Source organism: Blastomyces dermatitidis (genome assembly GCF_000003525.1).
Source record: "Blastomyces dermatitidis ER-3 genomic scaffold supercont1.4, whole genome shotgun sequence".
In the NCBI taxonomy this organism is placed as follows: Eukaryota; Fungi; Ascomycota; class Eurotiomycetes; order Onygenales; family Ajellomycetaceae; genus Blastomyces; species Blastomyces dermatitidis.
Genome location: NW_025544777.1, coordinates 2,529,101 through 2,550,453, shown reverse-complemented (window position 1 = coordinate 2,550,453; position 21,353 = coordinate 2,529,101). Strand labels below are relative to the sequence as shown.

Here is a 21,353-nt window from a genome sequence, read left to right as displayed (position 1 = left end):
ACAGAGAGTAGCAGCTCTTTATTATCTTAAAGTTCAGATCACAGTAGTCTACATATAATCTGAGATCTTCATTCTTCTTCTTCACAAATATTACAGAGACTTCTACAGAGATCTATGAAGATTGAATAAAGTCACTCTTTAGATTCTTCTTCACATAAGTTTACAAGGCCTCTGTTTCATGATGAAAGAGTTTATAGATTAATTCTCAGAAGGATTTCTGCTCTTTTATTAAATTTATTATCAGATTCTTCTCACAGTGAGAAGAAAGCTCAGCTGTCTTAGCTGAGCTGAACATCTCTGTGAGATCTCAGTATTTCTCTGATATCTGAAGCTCAGTTTTCATGACTGTGAGATTCTCAGACACTTACAAAGTTATTATATAGATAAGCTTATCTTCTTTAATTAACTCTACAGCATCAACTGCTTCTATCTCTATAAGTAAGTCTGTTAACACTGATTGAAAGTATAAATCTGACTCATGAACAGCTATGTGCAGATTATGTCTTTAAAGTCATGCAAGTCTCAAATACATGTCATCTGTGATATCTATAATAATCACAGTTTTCACAAATCTTCTTCAGATTCTAGAGAGATCTTATAATTCAAAGATAACTCTTACAAGTCTCTTAGTTCTCAGATCTGAGTTCTCACATTCTACTTATTATAAGAGCAGGTTCTCAGTCTTCATCTTTCAGCTCATTCACTCTATGAGCTTTAGAGACATTACAGTGATCTGAGATTCTGAGTTCATCAATACTTTCTATACTTGTAAGACAGTAGTATTGCAGTGCAGTCTCTCTCTATAAGTAAGTATTTTCATTAGAGAAGTAACAGATTCAGGTGTCAGCTTCAAGATTCTTAAGAAGACTGTTACTGACTCTGTTCATAACTTCTTAAATTTCTATTTTAATTTATCTGAACAGTTTGTATGAAGATGTTCTGATTTAGAATAAATAAAGTAGAGTCTCTTTTTCTTAGTCTTTCTATTATACACTCTATTCACAGAAGCTTATGAAGTTCTTTCTCTCTGCTTAGCAGTCAGATATAAATCTCTCTGTATCTTATCATCTTTTTCTGATAAATCTGTTCTCTGTTATTCTGATTCTTGCAGAGCTGATTAATAATTCACTCTCTGCAGATCTGTGACTCTCACAGTAATCTATAAGTGATGAATAAGAGTTATCAGTTTCTCTAGAGTTAAGAACTTAGAGTCTTACTCAATGAGCTTGTTCTGCATATCTTTATTCAGTCTCTTTATAAATATTATTATTCAGATCTTATTTCAGAGCTCTGTTTTCACAGATCTTAATTTATATTATAATTTTATAAAGCACTGTGAGTAGTCTTTATCAGATTTCTCATCTCTTTTTCTAATATTGATGATTGCAGCTCAGATGTTCTCTGTCTGACTTACAGAGTCTTTTAACTTATTCTCTAGATAGATTTTAAGAACAGATCAGTGAGATCTCTGATAATTATTCTCTAGATAATTCAGTCAGTTCTTGACTTCAGTGTAATAGAGATCTGTTATTATATAGATAACAGCTTCTTCATCTTTCATATCACACAGCTGAGCTTGTAAGTCAATTTTAAATACAAACTTGCAAAAGCTTTTATAGATTGTGATTTAATAGATGATCTTAAGTAATTATAGCTTAAGAAAGTTTCTTTTCAGTTTGCAGATATCTCTGAAGATCATGTCTAGAGACTCAGTTTGAGAATATTTACAGATAGTAAGTATTTCTTATAGAAAAATAGTTTAATCTCACAGAAGATGCTTAAGAATGTTCTTCACTGAGATTAGTTTATTTATAAATTCAGAGAGTTTCTCTGTCTGAGATGCAGAGAATAATATTCTGTGAGTGATTAATAAGTTCTCTGAGACTTCTTTCACAGAGATTATTCATGATTCAGATGACTGCTTCTGAGTATCTGCAGTAGAGTTTGCAGAGATGAGAGCATGCAAGTTTCTAGTTCTTTCAGTTATAACAGATAATTGCTGACTGACTGAGCTTGAAATATAAGAATAAGTGCTCACAGATGATTATTTAGATGTTTGCAGCTTGATATAATATATACTGTTAACTACTAGAAGTGTTCACAGTAGAAAGATAAAATGTAGAAGTTAAATGTATAATAGTATTCAAGCTGAGTTATGAATAGTATTCACAAACTTCAGTCTAAATAGTTGTGTGTAGCCAAGGGCCGCTAGCTCTATTGATTACATGAGAGATAGGAATAGAAGTAAAGAATTCATGAGAAGTGAGATTTCTTACAGAAATGATGTGAAAAATGATCAGATTTAATTCAAGAACAGTGAAATGAGAGTAATTTCTCAGAATAAACTGTGAAAGATGATCATTCTTTCAAAATTAGAATGAGACTGAGACTGAAAATTAAAATCAGTCTCATTCAGTTCATTCTGTTGATGATTACTACACCTACCCTAGTCACGTGCCATCTTAACCTATTTAGTGTAACTCGCGTAGTTAGATTACAACATAATAATGTTATTCTTCAAGAGGTTATGAAGCTCTCTATGCAATGAAAAGCTGCAAAATAATGTGCAATTGACATCTCCACGCGTCGTTACAAGCATGCCTAGATGATTTATTGAGTGATTGAACTCATGATTAATCTAAGATCCGGGGGGACACCTGACTTAACAAAAGAATACATGCCTTCAAGATGGAAAAACAAGAAAATGCCAGAGCAGCAAATGCAAGATCACAGATCACTGCCAACATTAATAACAAATTGAAAGATGGCTCTCAGAGCATTTGAGCTGGACAAAACCATTGCAGAAGAACAGTCTGATGAGTTCAACATATACAAAGACCTGGTTGAAGGCATCATCAGTGAGATGTCAGGCAATGTGAGAGGCTCAAGTGACCAGAACAACAATGGCTCAGTGAGCAAGGAGACTTGTATGAGGCTTGAAATTGCAAGACTTCAGCATGAGGTTGAGTGTATGAAGATCAGTAGAGGTGAGACTCTTGCAAGTGATGAGATGAGAGTGAATCTGGCAGAATACCTTCAATGAAAAGAGAAGACATCTGTTATAATGAAAGTTCTTGAAGAATTCAGAAGCCAAGTAAGACTCATCAAAAGATCAATTGTCCTTACTGAATTCATTAACTTCTCAATGTGAAGAGAGGAAATCCTTTTGACTGCAGAACAGTCTGAAACTGATGATATTCTTGAAGATAATGACCTTGATGAGAATGTCATCATGAACATGCAACATTTCTGAAAAGAATACAATCTTTGATTATACAATTACATGTGGTCTGCAATTGCCCTGTAGACCAAGGCTCATTTCACTATATCAAAGAAATTCAAGTTATCTGCTTATGCTCTATGAACTATTATAGAGAATAACTTTTCTGAGAGGCCTGCTGTCTGTAGAATCTGTCTGTTTGAGAAACTGATTAGCATGACTGCTAAGTCAAAAGGCTCAGATCACACTTTCATTGAACATCTGATTGTTATAAGGACTGATTATATTCATCTAGAATATGAGATCCCAGATGTCATGTTTTTCAACAGACTGCTTACAGGAGTCAACAGAGATTGAGCCTCATTCATAAGGAATCAAATGGATCAAATTGACAAAGATAATACTCAATCCTTAGAGGACGATTTTATGGGCCTGTGCTGTGATATTCTTTTGCGGCTCTCTGCTGCGAATGAAGCAAGTACTGAATCCACAAAAAATCCTGCAAATAATGCTCAAGATTCCAACAGAAAGGATAAAAAGAATAAGGAGAAAGAGAAGGTCTCTGAGGACAAGAACAAAGATTCCACCAAGCCAGATAGAAAGAGTAATAATGCTACCAAAACATGTTACCATTGTCAGAAGATTGGCCACATTCAAACAGATTGCTGGTTGAAATTTTCTGAAAAACACCCTACTAGCCGCGGCAAGGATAAAGACAAGGATGCGGAGAATACAGATGCTGCTCCTGTTCATAATGTCATGAAGCAAGTATTTTGCATCAAAGAAAAGGCCTATGCGAGTGACCAGACAGAAAAAGATACCTGGATTCTAGACTCTGAATCAGGCGCTCACACCACACCTCACAGAGATCTTGTCATGGCAAAACCTCAGAAGGTGAAAGTGATGTTGAAAATGACAGACAGAACAGTGATCCCTGCTGCAGCTATAGAAGATACAAAGATTTCAGTGAAAGGGATGAATATGCTGTTAAATGATGTTCACTATGTCTCAAAGTTAGAAGTGAATCTCATGAGTATGAGTAAGCTCATACATCAGGGTTATATCTATAAGCAGTTGATATATGAGAATAATCATACTATGTTGATTATCTCTCCTGATCACATGTTCTCATTTACAGCAAGATTAAATAAGAATGATATCTATGAGATGAAAAGGCCAGTTACATACAGAGACTTGATTCAGTTTGCTATACTTAATGATGATTTTGAATCTACAAACATGTTACAGGTGAAAGATGACACAATATTGACACTATCTGAAAGGAATGACACAAAGGTTATAGAACTTATGATGATGCAATGACATTAAAAGCTAGAACACCTGAATCCCACAGATATCACAAAAATGATGACAGATTCATGACTAGAAATGAGAATAAAGAGTGACAGAGCTTTGCCATTCTGCAAGACCTGTGTACAAGCAAAAATGACACATTCAATCTTCATATCTATGACACAAGCTGTCAAGCCGGCAATGAGATTCTTCATCAATCTGGCAGAGGGTGGAAAAACACTTTTCAATGAGAATGACACTCTCACTAGAGGGGGTGCAAGCTACTGGTTGAGTATAACAGACGATGCAACCCGCTACAGGTGGATTATTCTTATGATGTCAAAGGGTGAGGTCACTGCGCATTTGATGACCTTTATTGATGGAATTGAGACCACTACTCAACACCGAATTGGAACCCTACACTGAGATGATGAAGAAGAGTTCAAAAGTCAAGAACTTAAGACCTACTGTCAGAGCAAAGAAATAGCATATGAAATGACTACATCTGATACATCACAATCAAATGGCTCAGTGAAATGCATGAATTGAATAGTTACAGAGAAGATAAGAAGCTTGCTATTTAATAGTGAGCTGGTGAAAGAGCTCTGAGATGAGACAATGCAAGCTGCAGTCATGATGATCAATACATTTCCAACATTAACAAAGATATTTGAATGCAAGAAAGAAATATCACTTACATCTTTTGAAGTGTGAACTGAGGTGCAACCTTCTGTTCATTGAATACAGAGATGAGGATGCAAGATCTACAAGAAGAATTTGAAAGTGTCAAATAAGCTTGCGGATAGAACTGATGACAGGGAATAGCAGCTGGTTGAATATCAAGAATTATATCAATATCATATGTGGGATCCTATTACATGTCATCTTAAGATTGCATGAGATGTCATATTTGATGAAGCTCTTGACATGAGTGCAAATACACCTGTAAATACAATGAGAGAATTCAATGAATTGCCTAATGAATTGAACATTCTGAATGTCAGAGAGAGATGACAGCACTGCTTACTATAACATCTTACAAAGAAAAAGTCAGATGTTTTGAAGATGATTGTAAATGAGAACTTAGAGAGTGCAATTGATTCAATCTATCTTCTAGATGATGAGACACAGCTTGTCATGAATGAAGAGTCTGAAGACTCTGTTAATGAGAATGATTCTGTTCTAAGTATTCTGACAGACTGATCAACTACACTGACAGAAGTCAAGAGAAGCTCAGACTGAAACTATTGACATGAAGCAATGAAAAAGAAGATTAAGATATTTGAACAGAAGAAGATATATATTATCATTGAGAAGACTCTGGAAATGAATATTCTTACAGATAAATGAGTATATGATTGAAAATTCAACAATAAGAGAGAAATCATTCACTTTAGAGCTCACTGAGTGATTAAAGAATTCTTGCAACAGCAGAGTATTCATCATACAAGATCATATGCTGTAGTGATATCAGAGCCTACATCACACAGCCTATTTGCTATATCAACTGTCAAAGAATGAAAGGTCAAATTAATTGACTATGTATTCACATTTTTGAATGACATACTATCACAGAACAAGATGATCTATATACAACTGCTCACAGGTGTAAAGCATGACAGAGAGAGCTTGATGAGACTACTTCATCAGAGTCTATATGAAATGAAACAAGCTATGAGAGTATGATATTTTCTAACAACAGAATATCTCATCACATTGAGATTCAAGATATCATCTTATAATGATAAATTTCTATATCACTCTGTTTGCAAGATCTATCTGACATTGCATGTTGATGATTGTCAGATGACAGAACCTCAAGAACAGCAATTAGACTGAGTATTGAGAGAGATCACAAAGAGATTTGAGACAAAGAATGTCAAAGAGATCAAGTCATATCTTGAAATGAAGATTAAACATCAGAGAAATGATGATCTAGTGGTTACACAGAGTCATTATATTGAGAAGATCCTTGAAGATTTCAGCATGAATAAGATAAATCCAGCTGGCATCTCAATGATAATTAGCATATGACTGGAATTCTCACCTGATGAGGAGAAGGGATTGAATGATGACTTTACAGCTACAAGATATCATCAAGAATTGAAATCATTGCAATATTTGATCTCAAGCAGCCAGTCAGACCTGGTGTTCACAGTCAACTATCTCTCATGTTTTAACTCACATTCACACAAGACATGTTGAGCAGTGTTGAAGCATGTCCTACATTATGTCAAGAAGATGAAAAACCATGACATATTATACAGGAAGGAGATCAGTGATGTGAGCCTGAGTTCTGTAGCATACTGTGATTCAGACTGAGCGGGGGTGAATCCTCAATACAAATCAACTACTGACTACATTATATTGATTAACAGGTCATCAATCTCATGGCGGTTGCAGAGACAGACATCTATTACTAAATCAATCACAGAAGCTGAATATATTGCAGCTAGTGAGACAGCTTGTGAGATAATCTGATTGAATGATATGCTATATGACACTGAGTTGATAGATGATGAAAAAGTGAAAATATGCTCACATCTACAAGTTGACAATAAGGGAGCAATTGATCTAGCAAAGAGAGAATTCTTAATGTGAAGGTCACATCACATCAAGATTAGATATCATATTCTCTGCAATTTGATTGAAAAAGAGGAAATCATGATGGAATATATTGATTCTACAGTGAACATAGCTGACGGGCTCATCAAGCTACTGGTGAAGCCTGCATTTGAAGAATTTGTCAAGAGAGTTGGCATTCAGGAAATTGGGAAGAAGGAATGAATGATAATGATGATACAGTGAATCAATGAATTTTGCATGTATTTCTTGATTTTTACAGTTATTGCCGTACGGACGCCTTTCCTAATGAGGAAATCAGGGTCCGATTCATGTAATTAATTATTATTGCATTTTTGAAAGATTTGAGGATGGGGGAGGCCCCGGGTGGCGGCTTATTATAGGCCACGGTGTAGCAAGGGGGGGTGTTGGTGATTACTACATCTACCCTAGTCACGTGCCACCCCAACCTATTTAGTGTAACTCGCGTAGTTAGATTACAACACAATAACGTTATCCTTCAAGACATTCAGTAATTGCTTATATAATCAGAATTTAATAACAATTATTGATAACACTTATGAAATAACTAAATACATTCTTATACAAGTTTATTCTTCACTTTCTTATGAAAACTACACTTCTCTGATATACTGTGATCAGAGGTATTAAACTGTCTGATAATTTCATATTTTATAATCATGAGTTTCTTGATTATTTCTTCTTATAATTGTTCTCAGTAATAGTGATAAATATCTTGACTTGAGTTAAACTTTTACTTTATTCTCATCTCTGTTAATGAAATTATCAGAATATCACACATTATCAGTGTAACAGTTGAATATATACTCTCAACAATTTTTCACAACTCTAGAATTGATTTAATGTGTAAATTTATCAGATTATCTTGAAGATAGTGATTAAATTCAGTTTTATAAGTATGTAGTTTTATCTGATTTTCAGTTATAATCAATATATACAAGTTCTGTTTCAAAGTTAGTATTATAGTTCTATGAGATATGAAGTATTATCAAAGATTGTTACTTACTAGAGAATTATATTTCACTATCTTTATATCTTGAATATCTGCTTATTTAAATCTCTGATAGTTGATATTGTAGTAGTCTCAGACTAATTTAATATATAAGTCTTATTTCTTCTCTGTTCAATCTTGAGAAGTGTAGATATTAACTTGATGAAAGAGATCTAGTAGAGCTGCTACAGTATAGTACTCTGCAAAAGATTGTTTAGTTTTGCTGTAGTAATATGTCAGTTTATTTCTTACAGTAATAATAGCCTGTACTATAGCATTATCTCAGACTGAATTTCTTTTTAAGTGATTCAACTGCTTCTTAAGATGAGTAAATAAACTGTTATACATTCATCAGACTGACTGCAGTATTGATATATGAGTGATTGAGACTGTCTTTATTATCTTATAAAACTGAAACAGTAAATTAATCACATATTTCAACTGAGTTTACTTTATATTAGAAAGTTTCAATATCTGAATGTTTTTCTGATCAGAGTGTTGCACTCAATGATTAATTATCTGATATAATTGAAGAGTCTGAATAGTTATCTTATATATTGAACTTCACTATATTCTAACATTCTGTATCATATTCAGTGATGTGACTGATTTATTTATTTATTGAATATCATGAAATCATTCTTATTATTTAGAGAAGATATAAATCATATTAATAATGTTTTGAATCTATGATATTTAAATTATTAGTTAATCTATTCAAAATTAACAGTAGTGTTATTAAAAAGTATTATTAAAAAACAATATTAAAAAGTGTTATTAAAAAATATTATCTTTTGTAAAGTGAATATAAAAGTTACTTGAGTAATCACTTTCATCTTATTCTCATCTCAAGAATCAGTCATCTCATTATTCTTTATCTTGATATTAAGATTCTTTATTAGTGTTTATGTCACAAGTTAAATCATATAAGTAATACAGAGAATATGACCTTATTTATTATTTCAGAAATGCAAAGCTAATTTTTGCTTTAAGCTCTTTATTATAGTGTAGTTATTCACAGTATTATCAGTTGTAATTATAAGAAGACTGAAACTAATATTCTAATAGTTATTTTTAATCACAGTTATTAATATCTCTATTATATAATTCTTAGTATGACTACTGATCAATGATTTAAATTCAATTAATATCTCTTGATAAGTTCAGTTCTCATCAATGTAATAACATATAACTCTTATAAATATAAGATTATTTATACTAGTTCATACATTCACTGTGAAAGACACTTTTTGATGATTCTTCAACTCTGATTCTAGATATTATATATTGACTTTGTAATGTATCTTGAGATTGAACTGATGACAGAATTGATGTAGAATATAAAGATTTGAATTAAGTATTTGAAAAAGTGTTCAGAATTCAGAGTTTTCAATTGATTGAAGAGAAAGATTCAGAGATATAAATATATGAAGTAATTGTTCATGAAAGTTATCAGATGAAAGTTATGAAATCAGAGTACTGATATATAATTATTTTCACATAATTTTCTTCAAATTAGAAAGTTAGTGTTATTAAAAATCATTATCTAATAGAGTAACTTATCAGCTCAGTAGTAATTTTCTAATTATTTTTCTTTTATTATCTACATTCTGATGACTTCAGATGTTGAGAAATTTCTTCAGAGCTATAATCAGTTTATAATGAATGTTTCTGAATGAAGTTACAGTGATTGTAGCAGAGAGATAACTCTTCAGTAATCTGTAATACAATCTGTTAATAATTATTTCATAGTTTATCTTGATATTTGTGTTGAGTTTTTCATAAATTTCATGACCTGAAATCAGATATGAAGAATGAAGTGATTGTTTATTATAATTAAAAAAGAGCATTCTATGTTGAATTGTAAATAATGTAGACTTTGTAATTCACAGTAATTTCTTAAAGAGTTTATGAATCTTCAATAGAAGTAAAAGAAATGAAAGAAGTGAATTCAGAAGATATAATAATAATTTAAGAAAGATAATAATTTATTTTCAATAACTGATCACTGATGTATGTAAGAAGAATTAATATAAAAGAAAATAATCTTATTTCTTAGCTTAGTTATAATTTTAGTACTAACTCAGATTGAATATCATTAATGTATAAAAGTAAATAAACAATCTTGATTAATCTCTGTCATATTTCTTGAAATATATTAATATTATAAAAGAGAGTGTTATCAAATTATATTATCAGATAATATCATTAAAAAATATATTAATATTATGAATATTAATGTTGAAAAAATGTTGATACTTATATATTATAGTGATTTATGAATCATGATAGTTAAATATATATATATATATATATCATTTCTGACTTGATTACAACTTGTACAATAATTTTTGAAAACTCAAAATTAATTTTAATTATTAATAATTAAAAACTTAAACTTATAACTAACTAATATAAAAAGAAAAAAATCTACTTCTTCTCTTTCTCATTCTTCTTATCATTCTTCATAATTCACTTCTTATTCTTCTTCTTCTTCTTCTTCTTCTCATCTGAAATGATAATTATCTCAAAATCTCTCTTTGCTATCTTCTCAGAGAAGAGTTTCTGCTGCTTCTTCTCAGTCAGATCAATCTGTACTTCAAAATCCTGCATTTTCTGATCTACTGTCTCAGATTTCATCTCAGCAGTAAGCAGATTAACATGCTCAGAGAGCAGAGCTGTCTTCTCAATATTCTGAATCATGAAGTGCATTTGAGATCTGAATAAGATTTCAATCCTCTTCTTCTCTGCCAGCTTCTGCTAATCAATTAGAGAACAGAAGTATTATCAAAAATTATTATCTCTTAATAAATAAAAAACTTATCAGTTTTGACTTCTTTATCTCTTACTTTAATATTCTCTCAATCTTCTTCTACTACTGTTTATTTACAGTAACACTCTTCTTTTCTCTTTCTCTCTTCATCTTGAACTCAAATCATTCTCAGAACTTCTTCTAGTTTCACTGCTACTGCATGAGACTCTTCACTGTCTTCTTCTTCAATCTCTCACAGATGATGTCATCTGTATTATTTCTATACTTAGTTCAGTCTAAATCTATCAGAAGTGTTACTTAAAATTGTTATCATTCTACTTTCTTACAGAGTCTCTTCAAGGCATTATAATATGTCTTGTCATCTGTCTCTTCTTACTTAAACATCTTCTTCTTCTCTTTCTTCAATCTGTAACAGTACTCATGTGTCTTGATAATCTACAGAACTGCAGAATATTTAAAGAGAGATAACATAATGTTTCAGTAAGTATTGAAGAAGAGTGAAGACAGAAGAGACAGTCAGAAATGATATGATAATAATAATAATAGTGATAATAATAATAATGATAATAATGATAATGATAATGATAATAATGATGATGATGATGATAATAATAATGAAAGAGAGAGTGCATTGAAATATATTACTAACTTATCAAATATAAAGAGATAAAGAAAATATTAACAGTTTTCAGAGATATATAAAAACAGCTACAGTATTACATAGCAATATTATCTTTATTCAATGTATGCAGTGTTGATATTCTTTATATACAGTTATTATATAATCTATATCAGAAATACATGCAGAAAACAGATCTTTATTACTAGAAAGAATGATTACAGTGATTCTCTGTTTTCATATTATAAAGATAAGTTATTCTCATTTCTTTCTTCTCTCTTTTCTCTTCTTCTTTAACTCATCACTAAGTTCAAGCTGATATGAAAACTATTAAAACACTCTTAGAAATTCTCAAATTAAAGAGTATAGACTAATCAAATTTTAAATACAGAAGAACTAAATTATATTCAATATTACTAATTATCTATTCTCTCTTAATAAAATCACAGTCATGTCTTTCTCTCTTCTCTTCTCTCAAATAAAATATGACCTGTGAAAAGCAAGTATCACACCAGATTATAATAATTAATACAGCCTCAGTACACAGAGCTGTATATACACAGCACATACTGAACTGAGAGACTGTGTGAGTTACAAACTGATGTCAGTATTCTAGAGAGAGCTGTGCAGTGTGAGAAACCTGTAATTCTCAGTTATATACACAGAGAATGAATTATCACAGTAAGTGTATATACATTGCATGAAAGTAATGCTTTTTGATAATACTCAGTCTCTGATATCATGAAAATAAAGTCTCTCTATGAGATCTGTTTTTATCAGAAGTCAGAGAATATTATATTTCTCAAGACTATCTTGACTCATCTTATTCATGAAATCAATGAAGAGAATCATCAATTTCAGTATTCTACTCTTAATATCATTTAAGTGACAGCAGAGTTCATTCTGATCACACTTTTTAAGTGTATATTTTCTAAATATTCACATTTATACAGATATATACTGATTATTTATTAGATAATATTAAGATAATAACTTATTACAGCTGTGTTATTCTTACTGTGAGAGATACATGATTGATAATAAATATTACAAAGACTCTGAGAAGTGAGTATTTTAAAAGTACTATGACTCTGCAATCTTGATTTTTTTTATTTTTATTTTTTTCTTTTTTTCTTTTTCTTTTCTTTTTTTTTTTCTTTTTCTTTTCTTTTCTTTTTTTTTCTTTCTCTCTTTTTTTTTTTTTTTTTTTTTTTTTTTATTCATTCTGATCTTTTCTTGTTTTTATTTTGTTTTTTATTTTTTGTTTTTTTTTATATTTTATATTTTTTTTATAATTAAAATTATATGAATTATGATCTGTGTTTAGAAAAGTAATAATATTTGATAATACTCTCTATTAAATTTTCAATAAATGAGTACTATATTATGATATTATGTAAGTGAGAAGTGATTTCATAATCTCATTTAATATTATTCTCAATAATGAGATCAGAATGAAAATGTGACTAAGAATTCAAATATATTCTTTATCTGAGACTAGATTTTTATTTGAAAAGTGAATCTGAGATCTTTAATATTTGAAATAATATGATTTGAGATCAATGTAATGAATACAAATTATAATCAGAAGTAATGCTTTTAGACAATGTGATAACTGTAAAGTTTGATTCTGATCTCAGACACAGTCACACGGTCAGTCTATCTATATATAATAATCTATGTTAATAATCTTAACATTATATCTGAAGTTTCTGAGAATGTTGATTAACTAGTGAGTATACTCAGTGAGAAATTGAAAGTCAAGAATCTATATCAATTAACTAAGTATTTAGTTATAAAAGTTAATTATTTCAATAAAGAAATTGAGTTAATATATTATTTATATATTAAATATTATATTGAAGATTTCAATCTTAATAATATAGTTATTATCAAGACTCTGATAAAGAATGAATTTTATATTAATAATTTCTCAATATCTGAGAAAGAAGCTGATTTTATAATTCAGTAATATTAATATAATATAAACTGCTTATAATATCTTGCAGTTAAAACACATTCTGATATCACTTATACAGATACTCTGATTTCATAGTATTCAGTGAAGCAATCTTGTATATCTCTAAGATTCAATGAGACTGAATATATAACTCTTAGTAAGACAGTCTGCAAAGTAATATAAATCTGAAATCTTATAATTAAGCTTGACTTTATTATCATATCTCTGATATGAATTCTCAGTGATAATAAGAGTGTCATGAATCTTACAAAGATGACAGTTATTATAATTAGAAGAAAGTACATTAACACATATTTTCATTTTTTATATTAACAGTTGAATTAGAGAGTTATCAACTTGAAATATATTTCTATTACTCAGATAACAGTGAATGAACTCATAAAATTCTTAAATACTATAATATTGTGTAATTCATGATTTTGCTAGGTCTTACAGGTGAAAAAGCCAGAAATGCTTAATTTTACATGTTTATTTATATTTGATTTTAACAGACTATCTTGATAAATTGAGTGTTTTTATATATGATTTCTATTATCTTGAGAGAAAGTGTTAACTGTTACAGTTATTACGGTTAGTAATCTTACTAGATCATGTGACTTATCACTATATTAAGCTCTTTATAGATAGATCTATTAATATAATCTTTAACTATTCTACAGATTATATATTCTGACTTATTAATTCTTTTATTATATAACTTCTTACAAGCTAGTAACTTTTTTAATTAAGTAAGCTTTACATCTTTCATATACTACATTAATATTAACTTTTTACATGTAAGTTTTAAGAGTTTATAAAGGCAATTGAACATGCTCTGAAACAGTAAATACTTTTTCAATATTTTATTATGAAAATTCAAATTTTGTATTAAAATTTTGATCTGTTTTTCAGATTTGAGAAAATTAGCTGTTTTTATGAAAAAATATTATATTTATTATATTATTTAAGTATTTTTAATCTTTCTATTTCATGCTCATATCTAAGCTACTGATGAAGATATTAAAGAAAGCAATGTTTATATCTATTATATATAATTCTCACATAAAAATACATTCTTTTATTATTATACTGCTTTAATTGTTATGATGTGATGCACTCACATCAGATGTAAGTGTGTAAAAGCATGATTAAACTATAATAAGAGAGTCAAAGAAGAGAAAAGAGAAAAAGCTTATGACAATCACACACACTGATCTTATTTCATGTGACATTATTAATTCCTTCTCATTTTCAGTTTCATTTTCATTTCCTTTCATTCTTCATATATTCAAGGAAAGTTTTTTTTCCCTTCATTCCTGTCTTTCCCGCTGCTTGTTAAAATAGGTCTGGTATTTCGCCGAAAAGAAAGTATGGAAAATATGAAACTAAAGAAGAGGGAAAGAACAGAAAAAAATACATTCAAAAAGAAAATAAGGAAAAAAAGATGCAAAATCATATATGCAGTCAAATGCCTAGATGAAAACAATAGATCATACAGATAGTGTATGTATGTAAGAGTAGTAATATAATTAAACAGTATATAGATAAAGCAAGAAGAAGTTATCAAAGAACTCACTCTTAAGGAAAGAAGAGTTGGAAAAAAAAGAGAGAGAAAAGGAAAAACTGAAACTGCCTCTCAGAGACTGCGAGAATAGGATATATAGAAGAAAAAATGAGGTAAAAACTGTTAGAAAATTGAATCGTACAAGTAGACAAACTGATACGTCATTGAGGGCAATGTAGGTTGAGTCTTGGGGAGAGATGGAGATTTCAGTGAGTGTTCTTAATGATTATCAAAGAACAAAAAGAAAAAGAAAACCAAAAATATACTAAAATGGAGAGGTGACAGGGGTGCCAAAAGGAAGGGGGGGAAATGGAAAGGGACAGAGAGACGAAATCATATGTACTTGTAGCTGTAAAATTAGTCGTCGGACCAAAGTGAGTAAAGGGGTCGTTGTTGGGTTGCCGTAGTGCTTGGAAGCTGTTCCTTTTCACTGGAAATATTCCTCATGACATATATACATATAAGGATTTATTCTTTTAAGCAGCGGTCCTCCCACCGCAGCTGGGGATTCTCAGACCGGGCTTCAAGTTGCGGCCGGGGTCCATGAGACCCCATTTATCTTCCCACTCTTTCCCAAGGTGGGGTTCGTTGTAAGACGCCTTCCAGGGCTCATCGAAAGCTTCGAACCTGTTTGTGTGGAGGAGAACCGTTAGACTATGTAATGGTCTACAGGATTTGTTTGCGGAGCAGAGACCTGCGGGAAAAACATGCAGGGAGGGGATAGGAGGATATGTGTAGGGAATAACGCTGATCTATAGCGGGAAGTGGGAGGAGGGGGGGGAGGGGGGAATATGAAATATGGAAATAAAGAAAATAAAGCTTACCAAAAGTAATCTGTCCCATTATCCAGACTCTGGCATACCCAAGTCTCCATGAACCTGTTCAACTCCTCTACGCCAGCAACGGAACCAGCAGTCTTCGTCTGGCACGGGTTGGGAGAGCAGTTGTTGCCTCCCCCGCTGGGCCAGCCGATTTCTGAAATGATGTGGTGTTTATCTGTGCCTCGCGTCAGGGCTACGTTTTGATCCTGCCAGAAACTCCATGCCCAACTTGCCGCTTCGTCGACCGCCACGCCTGCGAAGAATGGGTGCACATTCGCCATGACGACATCGGCTTCCTTGGCCAGTTCGGGGGTCCAGTTATCGCCCAGATCAGAGGTGGCAACGGGCATATCGGCGCCCATAGATTTCAGCTGGGACTTGACTTCCTGCATGTATTTTACCAGTGCGGTGGTGGTGGTTAGGGGTGAGTTGGAGTTTTTGCCGCGGTAAAGCACTTCGTTTCCGACGATGACACCCATGAAGACGGATTTGTTTTTGGTTTCTCGGACGATCTCGTACAGCTGCTCCATCTGGCGGTCGTTGGTGGTGGCATTATTATCAATCCAGACACCCAGCCAAAGCTTCATATCTTTCAGCTCCAGCCTCTGCATCGCGTGGAGAACCATCTGTGTCTGGTTGCAGTCTGTACCGTAAAGCCGTACGGTGTTCGTCAGCATGGAGAGAACCGCCATGTCGCGAGTGACGTTGTTTTGACTAGGAGGGTAAGTGAGGCATAGCGGGTATTGCGTGCCCCAGGGGGTATAATCCATGCCTGGAAAAACCTTGTACAAGCCCTCCATTGCCATTAGCTCCTTGATTTCCGGTGAATCTTTGTTAAGGTCCCCGTTCGTCGCCAGGTCGTCGTCGCTGGACTGTCCACCCCTGCCGCCCGAGTTTCTGTTTCGAGAACCCAAAATACCGCCAACTATGCCGCCCACGATCCCGATTACTACCAGCGCTATTATGATACCCACAATCCATTTCATTATTTTGTTCCCATGTTTCTGATTACTTAGCCATTCACTCTTCTCAGTAGAGACAGCATCATATTCGGGACCACCGTCAGGGCCACCCGTAGTCTGACCTTGAATACGTGCTGGGAGGCTTGCCAGAGCTCTTCCTGCAGCAGCTCCTGCAACAGCTCCTCCCGCACCCGCAGCGGGGAGACTGTTATGACTGGAGTTTTTACCAAGGCTTAGCATTGATCGTCGCTGAGGTTTTCGCATGAAACCATCGTCCCCGTCATCGATGATATCATTAGGGTTAATAGGTTCGGCATTTACAGGTCCCCACGAGTTATGATGAGACCTTTGGTAAGGGTCATCGTAGAATCCTCCAGCACCTCCATACTGGATATATTGTTGATGTCCATTATTGCTGTTCGAGTACAGGCTTCTTTGGCCTGGGGTAACTTGTCCAGTGCCATCCATGGAAGCACCTAAGCCGACATTTGACGAGTAAGGGTCTTGTCCGCCTGGAGATCGAGAAGAGCCCATTGGGGGCATGTCCTGCGGCGCAGAGGTGTAAGGATGATCTGAACCCATTGTATTTCCGTTCTCACCACGTTCAGACGATTCGTAGTAGTATTGGTTTTGCCCAATGCCATCATGTCCGCCTGGCATTGTGTCAAATCCGCGCTGGTGCTCGTTTGGCGAATGCGCTGTTCCGAGAGCGGTGCCCGCGATTCCGCCAGCAGCTGCTGCGGCACCCCAGCTGTCTCCTACTGGAGCGACTCTCGATGTAGTCTGTGAGGACTGTGTATATTCTGTGTCCCGTGAGGCTGCCGGTCTTCTCTGGGCGTGAGGAGGCGGCGTAGGGCTAGGGAAGTTATAGTGAACGGGAGAGACTGGGGACACTGGTGTTGTGTGGGAATCCTGATATCCGCCTGGTCGCTGTTTTCGGAGCTTGCTATAGGCACTATCTGGATGCGCGGCAGGGTGTAAACGAGCGGAGGATGGGGAAGCGTGTGGATTGTCGGCGTAGTAGGAAGGTTGAGACGAGGTCTGCGGCGACCCCCGGCTTCGAGCTATGGATCCGCCATGAGCATCGTAGCCAGCGTCAGCGTCATTGTGGTAACGGTAAGCCATGCGGAAGGCCTATGTTCTGGTTCACAGAGGCCAACGTTTAATACTCTTTCTTGTTTTGTGTTTAAGTACCAAGCGATAGTGTGCCCCGAAGACTGGAAAAGTTTCAGATTTCCCGTGGTAAGATTTGTTCGCCGACTGGGCCAAGTCCCCCCCATCCAGCGTTTCTCAGAATCTTCTCTGCCAGGCACGCCGCCACAGCAAGCAGAGAATGTGATACCGGGCCAGAGCCAGATGCAATTATGGGAGTGACAATGACGACGCAGAACGGCACTGTGTCAGTTGTGCGACTGGAGGAGAGGGAGGAAGATGGATGCGACCGATTATATTATTTATGACAGGAGCCCTGCTGCGGGGGGAATCGCTTCGGTTTGACTCTTTGACTTCTAAGCGGCGGCCCGGAATGGTCTCAGAATCTCAGACGAGGCTCCCACGCTAATTGAATTGTGACAGCTGCTGGAGTCAATCTTGGAACTCTCTCAGCGGCCAAACAGTGTGGCAAGAGGAGGTTTCTGGCAGCCAGAACGAGCGAAGGGAAAATGTCTCAGACCATTTGCGGGCACAAACGACAAGTATTACCCGAGTGAGAATGAAATCAGAAGAGAAATGGGATAATAGTAAGAATAATCTGATTACAAGAACATCGATTTCTGCCGACCGGGCTTCATCATTATTATAATTTATTTGAATCCGCGCACAAATTACGCTGCTTGGTGGTTGAGTCTTTGAGGGGGGGGGCTTGGGGGTTGCTAAAGGCTGCTAAATAGACTGCTAGGGCCATCCGAGAGTGTCTTAGATTCTTAGATCACGGTCGTCGACTTGCTGCAACTCTGTTGTCTCCTACAAGCGACAGGGGACAAGACACAAACGGGATTCATGACTAGGCTAGCGACGGGTAGACGAACTGGTCGAAACCCTCGCCGTGTAAACCAGATAGAAAGTAATAATAGAAGCCAAATGTTAGATATAAAGGGGACAGGGACAGGGACAGGACAGGGACGGGGGTTGGGGGGTGGTTGTGGATTGCGAGGCTGTGGTGAAATCAACCGATCTCGAGATGGATGTAACTAGAGGCTACGAGAACAACAGGTGGAAGCCTTTTTTGTTCGAAGAAGCCAAGTAAACTAACTATGGAGTTGTCAGAAACTGTCCACCTTGTCGATGGCATCCCCAGCTCTCCATAATCCGTTCAGTCCGGCTGTTCCATGCTCAGAGCCGGGGAGGATCTTGCTTCGAACATGACAACACAACATCGTGGGGTTCAGTTGATTATTTACTCCTTAGGGCTTAACTTCCAGGATGCCGTGGGCCGGACAACCAGCGAGCATACATATGGCAGCACACGGCAGCCAATTGCTTCTGGTTAAGAGACACTCCAGCCCCAGTGAGAAGGGGGATGGATGTGGCTACTTGCATGGATGAGGCCAGACGAGGGTAATATAAATAGAAGAAGACGCAGGTGGGGTGGGATTGGTTAGATATAACTACTATGTTTTGCATCTTACAACTTTGGTCATTATTACCTACCTAGGTAACTATAGTTACCGCCCTTCCCAATCTGGCCCATCCCCGGCAGAAAAATACAAAAAGATACCTCAGCAATAATATTGAGCACATAATCAACAGACACATCTGAAGTGCAACCTCCATGAAAACCCTGTCTGTCTTCGGTGTATCAAGACATCAACGCCAAGTCCCACTCATGTATCATCTGATCCAACCTGGCCTATCTTCAGCAGAAAGATACAAAAAGATACCTCAGTAACAGTATTTAATACATAATCAGCAGATAATAATATATTAACAACTATACAATCAGTATATCTCAAGATCTGACTGAGTCTTTGATCTCTGTATAGTGAGATATATTAAATCTAGTTTTAATATTTTCATAGTTAATAGATTCTGCAAGGAATTGAGAACAGTAATACTAGATTTCTATTAAATTTAAGAATTAACTTTATATTAATATAATTATTGACAAAGTCTTCTATTATTATTATTATTATTATTATTATTATTATTCTTTAATTATAGATATATACAGTCAGAGACTATAACATCTATCTGAGAACTTTTAGTTCTCAGAGTTTTTCCTATATTTATAAAGTTAACTATTATATATTCATTAATTTTAGATATATAAAATCAGAAAATTTCAGCTCAGAATATAAAAACTATTTATAAATTACATTATTTTATCATCTTCTGATACTTTGAAATAATTTAACAATATTATGACAAAAGAAAAAAGAACACAGTCTTAAAGATAGACATATTAAATAGATAGATAGAAAATAATAGAAAGAAAAAAGTAAAGTAAGAAAAGACTATAATAAAACAAATTATTAAAATATAGTATATAACTGTTTTAACAGACTATATCTGATCAATTTTCCTGTCTTCATATTCAGATATTTTTGAATTTAGCTGTTTTCTTATAGCTGCTTGAGTTTCTGATAGAAAGTCTATTAAGTATTTAATTTCTGTCTTAGTTGAAAATAAGAATCTCATATTTAATTGATTTAGATCATACTTCTCTTTTAATCTGACTTTGAGACTATTGTATAATGCACAGTGTATTACAATATACTCAGAATTCTTATTTATATTACAGAATGAGTATTCTATTGAATTAAATCTATCATCAAATCTTTATATATAAGATTTGAAATAGTCATATTCTAGTTTCAGCTGTATTATAGATGAGAATATTTTCTTTGTATATTTAATTAAACAAGATTTTTACTTGAGTTTTATTTTAAATCTTGAATAATGTATACTCTTCTTTTATTTCTGCCAGCTTTTATTTCACTTATTAAAACAAGATTCTTTTATCTTTCTGTTCATAAAAGATCAGAATATAATTTTTTTAAATAGATCTGCTTAATTCTGAACTCTTTTTTACAGCTGAATCAGATAATTCATTATCATAAATATTCATATAAGCAGAAACTCAGTGTAGATAAATTATCAGTTTTGATATTCTTCTCTTTTGAATTTTCAAAACAGAGTTTAAAATCAGTTCAAGATTCATTTGATCATTATGAATCTGACTATTTCTAAGTCTTTTTAAAGCAGCTTGACTATCAGAGAATATTCATGTCTCTTTCAAATCATTTCCTCTTTTATAAGATTTTATTTCAATGAGTTTGAAAGCTTTCACTATTGTAAATAGTTCAGCATCAAAGACTTCAGATTCACAGCCTAAATTTCAGAAATCTGAGATAAAATTAATATTATCTTCAGTATAAGCAATGCCTGCGCCTAATCTATTCAAATTCTCATTTTTTGAGCCATCTGAGTAGATCAGAATAGAGTCTTTTATATTAATTATAGAGATCTTCTTCAAATGCTGTTCATATTCTCTCTCTTTAGATAGTTCACTTATTTGTAAGTCTATGAGAGATTTCAGCTTTTCTCT

The 21,353-nt window shown here is 33.8% G+C and overlaps 3 protein-coding genes across 3 annotated transcripts; 1 reads left to right on the top strand and 2 right to left on the bottom strand.

The window, feature by feature from the left end:
• Positions 1-2,764: 2,764 nt before the first annotated feature.
• BDCG_16881 (uncharacterized protein) lies at positions 2,765-3,253 on the top strand (the record flags this gene model as incomplete). The annotated part of the gene is made up of 3 exons (XM_045426067.1): positions 2,765-3,016; positions 3,072-3,094; positions 3,154-3,253. 3 exons carry the CDS (start codon positions 2,765-2,767, stop codon positions 3,251-3,253), a joined length of 375 nt encoding a protein of 124 aa, XP_045280789.1.
• A 7,327-nt stretch (positions 3,254-10,580) lies between these two features.
• On the bottom strand, positions 10,581-10,820 carry BDCG_04186 (uncharacterized protein; the record flags this gene model as incomplete). The annotated part of the gene is made up of 1 exon (XM_045419849.1): positions 10,581-10,820. One exon carries the CDS (start codon positions 10,818-10,820, stop codon positions 10,581-10,583), a length of 240 nt encoding a protein of 79 aa, XP_045276062.1.
• A 3,718-nt stretch (positions 10,821-14,538) lies between these two features.
• BDCG_04185 (murein transglycosylase) lies at positions 14,539-19,404 on the bottom strand. The gene is made up of 2 exons (XM_045419848.1): positions 15,849-19,404; positions 14,539-15,651 (listed from the first exon to the last, which is right to left on the bottom strand). Exons 1-2 carry the CDS (start codon positions 17,930-17,932, stop codon positions 15,501-15,503), a joined length of 2,235 nt encoding a protein of 744 aa, XP_045276061.1. The 5' UTR covers positions 17,933-19,404; the 3' UTR covers positions 14,539-15,500.
• Positions 19,405-21,353: the final 1,949 nt, after the last annotated feature.

Excerpts from the sequence above, each read along its gene's own strand:
- BDCG_04185 (XM_045419848.1), bottom strand. The coding sequence starts at position 17,932 with ATGGCTTACCGTTACCACAATGACGCTGACGCTGGCTACGATGCTCAT. Across the intron at positions 15,652-15,848 it reads AATGGGACAGATTACTTTTG|GTTCGAAGCTTTCGATGAGC; the intron begins GTAAGCTTTATT and ends CCACACAAACAG.